Here is a 12,290-nt window from a genome sequence, read left to right as displayed (position 1 = left end):
TTCCAGCTGCTTGGAATGCATAAGGCAGATAGGAATGTGTTGATAACAATAGCAATGACTACAGAGAAATTAATCATTGGTGCAGTTAGTCGAGAAAGACATCAAAGAGCCCAGGTGATGACCCAATATATCTAAAGCTTAACTGAATCAGCACCAGGGCCTCAAAATTTCAAGGATAACTTAAAAGTTACTAAAAACCTATCAGCTGTTGATGCTTGCCCATAGTTATCTTTACCTTAGGCTTCACTGGCTAAAATGAGGAGTCTTAACCTTCAACTGAATTCCACCCCGTGTATCAGGAATTGCCAAACCAGAGTTTGATAGCTCCTTTAGAGGAGTAGAACACTAGGCCAAAATATGTTAAGAATTGGCTTTCTGCCTTTTTTCCTCAAAACAGAGTTGTTTCCTACCACATAGTTATAGAACAGCTGTGGATAAGTACAACTCTGCTGTCACTGACAGACACACTGGCTAAACTGAGTCTCACAGTTAAAGCAGCTGAATGTCTCCACAATAGCACAATCCTGCTACATACATGATTTAACATGCATGAGACTGCCACCCTCAGGCTCTAACTTTTTGAGAGTATTGCCATAGAGTACCTAACACAAACACAGTCACAGGCTAATTTTTTGAGACTGAGGTGTTGCACCACCCAATGAAATACTTTGTTAGTTGTTTAGACCCAAATGTAAACTCTGAATCATGTAATTATTCCTCACCACCACCACTATATTTCAAGACACACAAACCTTAGTTACATCATCCTATCTCCCAGGCTAACTTTGAAAAAAAACTCCTTTCTAATATGTACCCCACAAATTATTTGTCCTTCCTTGTAGCAAGGCACTGCATGACTTTTAAGGCAGCAATTAGGATGAGGTACATGAACACAAGAAATCATCTTTTGTTTTTAGGAGTCTGCAGACCCTTTTTTCTTCCCATTCCTTTTAGCTGTTAAAGGCTGGTGGTTTAAGAAAGACAACTTTAGGAAAATATTTTGAATCGCATAAAGTTTATTTACTTAGTAAAGTTATATTACAATATGTACAGTTTCTATTTACATATACACCTTTCTAAGAAATGAAGCACCAAATGATACAGTTAGTATTTTAGAGGAATTTACAGATATATTATTTTTGCATACAGATAGTTATATCTACAGACACACATGGATTAGAATCAAATTCTTATCCAACGCTGACTTCAGATGGTTTTGGATTAGACTGCTAGTGAAGTTACCAAAGAAAAATTTAATTGCTGTCAGCTATCAACCTGTTGTGCTTCAGGATAAGAGATCTTACCCTATGTCATTTCCAGGGCTATGTGCAATCTTAATCCTCAGAGCCAGAGGTATTGACAGAAGGTACTTTATAAGCCACAAGAATGTAACACTTCCATCAGTAAGATTTTTACTGTCATCAAAAAACAGAGTTTCATTAAAAGGAAAAAAGAACACTGCTGGAGTGTTTATATGCAGTATGGAAAGTGAAGTTAATAGCCTGGAAGCTTATGTGATGCAGTATCATGTATTCCTCAAGGAATACATTTACTCTCAAGAAGCCCAGTCTTACACCCACTGAAAATTGCTGCATGATCCCCTTAACTCAAGGGGAAAGTCTAGCTGTTGGCTTTGTAATCTTTATGCCACCATCAAGATAAAAAGAGGGCTCTGTCCAAGGTACAAAATTTCCTTCAAGTGAATAAAAGACATTTGGAGGGGGCAAATGGAAAATGAGGTATTTAATAAACTATGGGGGAAAAAAAAAGCACCTAGTTTGAAAGACCATTCTGAAAAATATTTTAGAAGTTTCATATATGCGATTGTTACATTCACCTGATTGTGGGTCAAGTCTTGTATAAACTGCTTATACTTTCCTTGCCATCTAATTCATGCTTTTCATAATTTTGCTTCACTCGACGTGGGGTCCAACGGCTGGAAGAAAACCATGTTACCCTGAGGACAGTTGCTGTGACAGACACAGGTGTTGATGAGCATCATTGGCTTTTTGAGGAGGGTGCCCTGGGGACAGCGGAAGTGGACGTGGATGGTTTTGGTGCTGTGCGGGGTGCAGCAGCGCCCGTCGCCGCAGAGCCCACAGAAGCGCGGCCGGTACGTCTGCACGCTCGAGCAGTTCCGGTACTCGTAGCGAATGGCTCTCGCGGCCTTCTTCGTGCGGACACACCTCTTCCCTTTCTGGGAGAAAGATGGAGACAACAGATACATCACTGCATAGGGACAGCATTTAACAGCTGACATGCAGAGATACAGGCCTACTCTGAAAATTTAAACTTGTTGTCTTTATTCATTCAACAGCAAGATGACTCTGAAACTGCTTCAGTAGTGTCATTGTTAGGTCAGACATGACACAGAAATGTGATTAGGGTTTAAGAAGAAAATAGTTTCTTATTCTGCATGTTTTCTAGCTTATATATTTTTAACAAAGCACGATTTTAAGTCAACTACATCACAATAACTTATTATATGCATTGGTGCAAAGCAATTAGTCTCAATATAATTGGGAAAAGTTTTACAAAAATTTAAAAAGGCACGTATACACATCTACTTATGCACATAGTCTAGCTTATAAAAATTTTCATGTATCTTTTCTAATTTGTTTTCATGCTGATGGCCTTGTCTCCTTCCTTGCTATAGATATACTCAAAAATCATCAGTGGTTATTTCTTCTGTTAACTCAGCTTTGCTTGCAGGCCAGCTGTCAAGCCCCTCCATACAGTAGTTACCTACAGGTGACACCTGCAAGATCTGTTCTTCGCCACCAGCACGATACTGGACCAGTAATGAAAGACAAATAATTAAAATCCACTCTTGTCATCCGAGAAAAGCCCAGTCTACCTTCATTAAAAAACTATACTGAAAAACTTCTCAGGCTAGTGTAGTTCCATCACAGAATCAGCAAGTCAAATGAGCAAGTTACAGGACTAGGTTCAGGGGGAAAAAAGGGGGTAAAATGAACTGCAAAAGTCATCCCCCATTCCTGTGACTCAAGGCACAACCAGCTCTAGACATGATATTTTTAACAAATGATTGACTAACTTGTTCTTGGAAGTCTTCAGTGACAGAGACTCCATATCTGCCCCAGACAACCCCAAGAGTTCACTGTTCTTACTGCCTAGTACATTTTCACTCATGTCTTAATTTTATGCAGTCTAAACTCTCCATTTTTTGTTATATCCTCCATGCACTCAAAACAGGCTGCAATATCTGAATACAATTAGGAGAAAAAAATCTCTCTTCCCTTGCATTCAGAAGAAGTCCAGTTCTATCTGGTCTTCCCTAGACGAACATGTTTTCTAGATCTCTGATCATTCTTGTTAATCTCCTCAACTCCTCCCACATGTTCCATCTCCTTTACAAAACACAGTATTTAGAACTGCAGAGACTGTTCAGCAAAGGCCTTAGAAATGTTTTCCAACACTCAGAACACTACATATGTTGATGGACCTCTTACCTGTTTTTCTCCCTACATCTTACATGTTATTTTCCCTAATAGAAACACTTGCATAATGCATAGAAGTATAAAAGTCTTCTCTCTTATATACACTTTTTTTTACATCAGAAATGTCAGTATTGGGTCTGCTTTGGGGAAAAAAAAACCAAACATCATAAGGATTAAGATAACGTTTAGTTTATCAAGCAGACCTTTCACACATTTCTCTGCTGTTCCAGATGGTCACACACTAGAAATCTGATATATCCATTCTGTATCACTGAAGAAACTCTGATGTACAGGGTACAGGTGGTACAGTTGCATTTGTGGGAGAAGTTAGACTGTGTGAACTGTCAAGCTGCATATGCAATACATGGGATCTGTTTGGGGTGAATTTAATTATCATAGAATCATAGACCAGTTTGGGTTGAAAAGGACCTTTAAAGGTTTTCCCATCCAACCCCCCTGTAATGAGCTGGGACATCTTCCACTAGATCCAGTTGTTGAGAGCACTGTCCAGTTTGATGTTGAACATTTTTGGGAATGCAGCATTGACCACCTTCCTGGGCAACCTGTTCCAGTGTCTCACCACCCTCATGGTACAAAATTTCTTCCTTATATCTAGTCTGAATCTACCTGTTTTAGTTTAAAACTATTAGTCCTTGTCCTACCACAATAGGCCCTACTGGAAGTCTGTTCCCACCCTTCTCATAGGCCCCCTTTAAGGACTGCAAGGGGCTGTAGAGTCTCCCCAAAGCCTCCTCTCCTCCAAATTAAACAACTCCAACTCTCTCAGCTTTACCTGATAGGGGAGGTGCTCCAGTCCTCGGTGGTCCTCCTCTGGATTAACTCCAGTAAGTCCATGTCTTTCCTGAGGGCCCCAGAGCTGGACACAGTGATCTGGGGGGCTGTCACCAGAGTGGAGCAGAGGGGCAGAATCACCTCCCTTGACCCACTGGAGGTGCAGCACAAAGATACTGAGCAAACACAGCAAGTCTAATGCTTTACCAAACCCACTCAACTTGCTGCACTCGTGCTAAAAGGTGTATTTATGTACAGCTACATGTGGACCATTGTAGACCCTAATACTGCAACCTTGGAATTAGAGCTGAAGAGCTACCTTGCCTCCCTCTCTGCAGATTACCTTATCAGATGATTCGTCATTTTCACAAGGTCTTATCATGCAAAGCCGTGTCTGCTTCACCATCTCACACTGCTGATTCCTGTTGGTAACACGGGTGGAAAATCCCATTCCACAGCTTGTGGAACAAGCACTCCATTCTGTTGTCTGCTCAATACAGTTGGCACTTGAATCTGACACAATCCCGAGTGTGGCTTCTTGCCTGTAGGCTGGAGAAAAAACCCCACAGAGATTTATTACAAGAAAAACTCACATGAAACCTCACTATCTAATTGAGATCTGTCGTACCTGGGAAGGAACATGTGAGACAAACAAGATCCAAAATCCATGCTTTTGCCAGGATTTAGGAATTTTAAAAGCTGTATTTTTAGGAATCTTGAGTAGCAACTTCCTACATCTTAAAAAAAAGCTTCAAACCAGAAAGATGCATATCAATGTAATCAGCAAAGCATTTAGATTCTGTTCACTCAAGTCCATAGCTGGAAGAATTACTGCTGACTTTAAACCATTTAGAACCCTAACAGATTTTTATTCTTCATTCTTTCTAATGGAAATATGTCACAAATCTGTTCTAAACTATGTCATAAAAATAATTATATTAGGTATGACTTTTTTATCTAAACTAATAAACAGCATGGAATGAATGTCCTTTTACTCCTTAGAGTCATAAAGTCACCCCATCTTGTCAATTATTGACTGCCTGCAGCCAGGGTGATGGTGAGGAGGCAGGAGGGAAGCCATTTTCAGGCGCTATCACAGGTACTTAAAGCCATGGTCACGTCTGACCACCATCCTGCCCTCCTGGCACTATGCAAGTATTGCTGAATGGTTTGGTTCGCTGATTAGCACAGGAGCAAACAGGAGCAGACAACACAACTGAGCCATCAGTCACAGCTCTTACTGCTAAGCTCCTCTACAACCTTCCTGCCTTTTGAATGGCAAAGATCCAAAAAAAGGTGGCCTCCCAAGAGGGATGGCCATTGCTGAAAGAATGCAGACAATTCATCTGTAGGCATCTTATGGATTAGCCTGTCACCATCAGACAAATCAAAGGAAAGGAAAGGTAATAGAGAAGTGTCAAACCTTTTGTTTACACCTTATATGCTTTACAATTAACACTTCATAGCACACTGAAAAGCTACTCCAGCTTTTCTTCCTCAATCCTTTCTCACTTGTTTTTAAAATGGATTAGCTGAGTTTTGGCATAACTAACTGCCCAAGATCATAAAGAGCAGTGACTGGAAGAGAATGCAGTGCCCTCCACTCTCAGAAGAAAGTTATGAAAATTCATGTTGAACTAAGAGTATCATTTAAAGGGGAACATATACATAATTCAGTACAAAAAAATGAAGATGGGGAAAAACTGAAAAGGGGGAAAATTTTACCTACCTTTTTTAAAAGCCTGAGTTCTGCACTTTGCAATGGTTTGGGTTTTCTTACAAATCCATTCACTGTGTTTACAACCACTGCCTCTACAAGTACTCTGTAATGTTTTTAATGCCATCAATAAACATGAGCACTCTATCACAGACAGGCTGGAATTCACTGGCATCGTAGCTACCATGCTGACCACTTGTAAGAGCTGCAGAATTCAGTGGGGAGAAAGTCTCTTGTACACTAAACTGTCGTAGTCTACATGTTATAAGTTGTAACAATATAAGTTGTAACATATTCTTGCAGAGCAACTAGCAAGACTGCGTCTTTCTTTTTTTTTTTTTCCCCTTGGTATGGGAATGTTTGGAGGATTAGGACCTTGTCCTTGTTTGCTTCTGGTCACAGAACTACTGTGTACCACATAAACAGAAATTTAAAAATTGGCAACTACATTAATTAACTTTTAAAATTGCCATGCATATTCATCCTCCGAATCTTTCTTTTACCTGATGAGCTCTGCCTTTATTCATAACCACTGGTATACTGGTCACGCTATGTCAGAAAAGGCACAAGCAATGAGCCATAGATCTGGCAATCCTGGAGATATTTTCACAATGATATCACCTCCTGCTCACAATGACTATAATAACTTATTTTAGTTTCCTTACCAGCCATAGCAAAACCTCCCAAAATCACTTCATCATCAGGGTCGCAGACCCACTTCTCACAGCACTCTCCAGGGACTTCGACTTTTCTGGGGAAGGGGCAGTCGGGGCCGGGGAGCAGCAGGTCCAGGTTGCAGCGGGGCAGGCAGCCGATCTGGCCGTCGCGGCAGGTGCACTGGTACTTGCAGCTGGGCTGGAACGTCTCCCCATCGCGATAAATCATCCCATCGAACACGCAGTTGTCGCCCTCCAGCACTAGTGGGAAAAGGGGAGGCATTTCGCAGAGGCAGAGGGCGCTGGGACAGTCCCCGGCCCTCCCAGCCCCTGGGCGGCCGCTCGGGCACTTCCCGCAGCATCGGGGGCAGCGCCGGTGGTGCTGAGGCTCGGCCGCTGCCCCGGAGGGCGGGCGTGAGAACAGAACCGCGGGGCAGCGACACCCGCGGCGGGCCGGGCCCGGGAGAGTCTCCCGGCCGCCGCCACCTACCCATGCAGATGCCGGCGGCCGCGCCGTCCTCGGGGCCGCGGTCGCAGTAGAGGCCGCTGCTCTGGTCGCAGGGCAGCAGCGCGGAGCATTGCTCGCCGCGCTGCCGGGCGCACACCAGGCAGCAGGAGCAGCCGTCCAGCACGGCGGGCACGCCCGGGGCGCAGCGCGGCGGCTCGGCCGGGCAGCGCCCGCACGGACGGGGACACGCCGGCTCCCGGCCGCTCACCTGCGGGGACAGAGCGGCCCCGGGGGCCGGGTCACGGGGCCGGACCGGCCGCCCGTTCTCCCCGGCCGCCGGCCCCGCCGGGGGCCCCCGCACTTGCCTCGCACGGCGGGAGCAGCAGCAGCAGGAGGAGGAGGAGGAGGAGGCGGGCAGGTCCTGCCCGCCGCCCGTCGCCATGGTCCCGGCCGCCGCCTGCCCGCCGCCCGCTCGGCTCTGCCGGCAGAGCCATCGCAGCCGCTTTTATAGAGGCGGCCGGGGACCCCCCTCCGCCACCACCCCCGCACGGCGGGCACCGCGGGCCGGAGGCGGGGAGCTGGAGCGGGGGAGCTGGAGCCCGGCCGGGCCCTCCGCTCCCCCCGCTCCCTCCGCCACCTGCCCCGGCGGCGCCGAGCCGCTGCCCTGCCCTGCCCGGCGCCGGGCGCGACCCCTTTGCCGGGGGCGGTGCACGGAGCGGGGAGCGGAGCCCCGGGGGCAGAGCCGGCCCCTGCCCGGAGGTAGGGCTGGCTCAGTGCTACCCCCGACGGGGTTGCCGCCCTCAGCCGGTCCCTACGGGCCCCGTCCCGTCCCGTGTGCCCGCAGCGTCCATCCCCGGGCCGCACGCCGGGGGCTCGGTGCTGCCTCGCAGCTCCGCGGCTGCTCCGCGGTCTCTGGCACCGCCAGCCTGGCCTGGCAGTGCTTGGCGCTGGGCAGCAGCCACCCCAAAGCCAAACGCCTCTCGGGGCTATTCTGCTCCTGGCCCCGGCTTTGAAGTGTTTTGAGCTTGGTGGGCACTGAACTCTTCAATTTCAAGTCGCGGGCACTGCTCTTTACTGGAGAGGTGCAGGTGTATCAGCTGATGGGAAACAGATGCTGCGTAGGGAGTCCTCCCTGCTCTGTGCAGCGCGGTGCGTGTGAGTGGTCACAGACTATCCAGTGCCTACATGGTGTGTGCAACCGCAGGGGATACAGAGCCAACAGGCCTGGCCTCAGGAATGCTTTGTAGAAGTAGCTCCAGTGCTCTGTGCTGTTATTTTAGCATGTGCAGGACAGATTTAAGGCCAAGTGTAAGGAGACTAGATCTGTTAACGTGTTTTACTCATCAGGAATTGCCTTCTGCCTAAGGCAGGCCTCCTTGGGCCTTGCTAGGATACAGAAATACTTTATCCTTAGTTGTCGGAGACAGATAATATACACTGGATTCTGTTATGGCTTGTTAAAGAGAAAATATTTGAAAAGTAAACAAAACTTGTCAACAGACTAGTGAAAACAAGATGTCTTTTAAGTTTAAGACATGACACAAGTGGTACTCATGAATTTACAAGGCTACTGTAGCTCTATACCAAAGCAGAACATAACACCAAAAATGGCAAGACAGAAGTTTTGATTTGGACAAATGTGACCATTGCTTTCTTGATGCTGAGTGGCAACAGCAGGGTTTCTGGGAAAACCTGGCATTCTGGGGAAAGCAGACTTCACTGGTGCAGGAACATGTGATCTCTGGATGTGTACTGGTCCTTTATTTTCTCAGGCACAAACAGCATGACCAGCCAAGGGGACAATTGGATTGTTCAAACGTTATTAGCAGCTTGGGTATGAGTTTGAGGTTGTTTAAGTCGTCCACTGCCTAACAGGCCATTTTGCCTTCCTTGTCTCATTTTTTCCCCCCTTGATTCTTTTCCTCATCTCTGGCTTAGGCAGTCAGTGCAGCCAGTTTTTACAGCACCTTGCTTGTGAACAGAATAACCAGTGCTCTTGGCCAGGCATGAAGATTTACTGAAAAGAAGCAAGGCTGTTTCTGTAGTTTTCCCAGAAGCAAGCCCATACGCCAGAGGGCACATACAAGACTTGTTTTTACCCATTTCACTGTTTGTGAATCTGCAGAGGTTTCCAGTGCCTGTAATCATTGACAGTCACTGAAAGTTTCCTCAGCTTTCAATGAAATTACTTCACACCATTCTTAAATATCTTCTGGTGTCGAAAAAAAGGTTTCACCATATAAAACTGCAGAATAAGTCAAAGAAATGAAAAAAATATTTGTCAGCATACTTAATTTGGAAAAAACCCTTCCTCTTTTACATGTGTTTAATAGATTTATTAAAGCTGTATTTGTTAAATAGATTTATTAAGCTCTATTTTTTTATGAAATACCAGTTATGAGAATGAGATTATGCTACATTTTAGTACAATAGGACCAAATGTATTTCCCTGGATATTTCACTTCCTCCATGCATAATTTGGAGTCCATTGAACTACCAGTTCTCAGATGCTGGTTTATTTTCCTAACTGTGAATCTTTTTGTTTGTACTTGTCTTATAACTTTTAAAGTGTGCCATACAGTTCTTATCATATGAAAGTAGCCTTTGTTACTTCTCATAGAGCAACATAATGATCAGTGGAGGGGTTTCATGCTGGCTCAACTGGCAATGAATAGCATTTATTCATGATACAAAATTAGTAAGTTCAAATAAATATTTTAGTTTCTCTGTGTTTGCTTTTTTAAAATAACTGCACTTAAGTAAGTTAATATTTGGTTTGCCACCTTGGCTGTAGCTGTTGCAAAGAGTAATCCCTCCTAAGATGTAAAGAAATTAACCTCTGTTCTTTGCTCTGCAGGGAAACACAACTGGAGAACACTGTTGAGAGGTGTAAGTTCAGGAACAGAGCCCAGCAGCAGAATCCCAGGATTAAGAATATACTTAAAGGTTTTTCTGCACTGGCAAAATGCAGGAAAAAGCTGTATCTAAAAGACTGGAAACAGAGTTACAAATAAAACTGGTTCAAATATAAGAGGGTTTCTGGTGGTTGATCCTATAACTGTCCATAGGTGTCAGGATATATATAAACCATTACAAAAATTCAAGCATTCATAGTGATATCCCTCTTTTTAAAGCCAGCTGCCTGTGAAAGTCACTGCTTCACAACATGGAGCTCCACAAAATTATCTTCCATTCTTTGTGTATGGCAGGCAATGCTATTTTTAGAGTAAAATTGTAATAAATATCATATTCTTCTCTTTCTCCTTCTGTCCTACCATGTTTTACTGATACAAACATAAGGTGGATAATTCAGCACTTGTCCTGCATTGTTTCATAAATAATGCTCTCTCTGGTAGTCTACCTCATAAATGACAGTATTTTTCTAGAAAATTTTGCAGGTTTTGATTTTTAGCAATCCCTTTCCAGCCGCAGCTGACAGCTGCAAATTCCTAACATCTGTTGGCGTTATTAATATTGCACATGAGCTACATGTGGAAATGTCCTTGCCACTGAGCAACTAACAAGTTTTATCACAGTGTGGGTGTGACTAAGTTGTTTATTCCGCAGCACCCCCGTCACGGTGGGGGTGTGGATTTGGCAGGAGAAGCCAGGGATAAGCACGGGAAGTTCTCCTCCTGGCCTGGCCCTCCCTGGGAAGGTGTCGGGCTCTGCCCTCTCCCACCCCCGCTCCCTGCTCGCTCGGGGCCGCGCTGCCGCTCCTGGTGCTGAAGGACAGCGGCGATGGGCCCGGGCACGGCTCGGGGACAGCAGAGCCGAGCCACTGGTGATCCTGTCCTGTGTGCTGTGACAGGGACACCAAAGGTGCTGCTGGCACTGGGACCAATACGGGCGGGGATGTCCTTACTGAGCAAACCAGGCCGGTGAATTTTCCCCGTAGGGCATGCACCGCACCCAGGGTCTTCCCTCTTCAAAAGACATCCTGCTTCACCTGAGACAGACATTCCAGGAAAGCAGCTGGTTTATTTAGTGATTACTTCTGCTAACCCTGACATTATTTAAAGAAGGATTAAGTTCTAATTATTTTTAATGTCATTATCAGAATTATTCCAACAGACTTAGTCATGGCTGTGCTTTTGAGATGAGATTAAATATGTATTATCCTTTTGCCAGTGGAAGAATTCTACTAGTTTTTAATTTTTACAGTATTTTGTGTGATGGTCTGTCAGAACCCAGGACATCCCTCTGGCTGTCCTGAGCAGCCAAGACCCCTGCCAGGGGTCTCAGAGACCCTGGTACAGAGCCCAAAATGTCTGTGGTTTTGATTATGACCCGTGGAGCAAGTTACTAACCTTGTATGAAGATCAGCAAGCCACAACTGTTCAAGTAGAATACTAGTGAAGTTATCACAAGGTAGAAAAGTAGATTTTAGGGTTTTTAGTATGGAGATTCAAGAGGCAAGATAGAAGGAACTAAGTGTGTCCAGCCTTTCTCTTTCTTCTTCTTAGCCTCCATCTTCTGCTGTGATGTTGGCACTTACAAATTGGTTTAGAGTAGAAGCTCACTGTCTAACATTAATAGTTATTTGCAAAAGAAATGAAATAGTCTTTTTTTGTTTATTTATTTTGATTTTAAGATTTCTTAACCTGAAATATATAATTATGTTTTGTTCTGAAATTACCAGATTAACATTACTGAGGATCTAAGATGGGCCCATTTTACCAGCTGAGATCATAACGGATAAACAGAATCAGGGATGTTTTCCTTTCTTTATTCACCAAGTGAACCATATTTCAGAAGGCCAACAAGGTCCTTGAGGAATGTGTCACCTAATTTCTCCTTCAAGAGCTTCAGTAAGAGATACATGTGGAATGTGTGGGGTTTCCTGGATGAAACAGCTGTTAAAGAGTTCCCTCATGGACTGCTTTTGAGAATAAGGCTTATCTGTTTGAGCACAGGCAGGAAAAAAATGCTGACAGACTGAAGAACCTAATGGTACTAAAATGGGTGTTCTGCAATCAGAAAATTAGTTCAGCTGAGCGGGATTTCCATATTTTTCTTTCCTTCACTAAAGAATAGCCATTTTTCAGAGCATGTGTGACATAAAGGGATGTGGCTGATCAGATCCTAATTCAGCTGATTGATAGTTCCAAATATTTTCAAGTAAGTATTGTTACCAAATTTAGGGCTGTTTTTTGTGCCTATTTCCCATATCCTCATTGGTCTCTGCCAAATGCTGAATAATGTGACCATAAGTA

General features: G+C 44.6%; 1 protein-coding gene across 1 annotated transcript; it reads right to left on the bottom strand.

Annotated features, from left to right (window-relative positions):
• Positions 1–1,075: 1,075 nt before the first annotated feature.
• On the bottom strand, positions 1,076–7,516 carry CCN3 (cellular communication network factor 3). Its single transcript, XM_030971891.1, is given in 6 exon segments — positions 1,076–2,197; positions 4,597–4,802; positions 6,636–6,887; positions 7,117–7,342; positions 7,440–7,484; positions 7,487–7,516. Coding segments are annotated over 6 exon segments (1,056 nt in total). The 3' UTR covers positions 1,076–1,900.
• Between the last annotated feature and the right edge of the window lie 4,774 nt (positions 7,517–12,290).

Source organism: Camarhynchus parvulus, chromosome 2 (assembly GCF_901933205.1).
Source record: "Camarhynchus parvulus chromosome 2, STF_HiC, whole genome shotgun sequence".
Classification (NCBI taxonomy): Eukaryota; Metazoa; Chordata; class Aves; order Passeriformes; family Thraupidae; genus Camarhynchus; species Camarhynchus parvulus.
The sequence above is the reverse complement of the archived record's forward strand: the minus strand, read 5'-3'. Positions and strand labels throughout refer to the sequence as shown.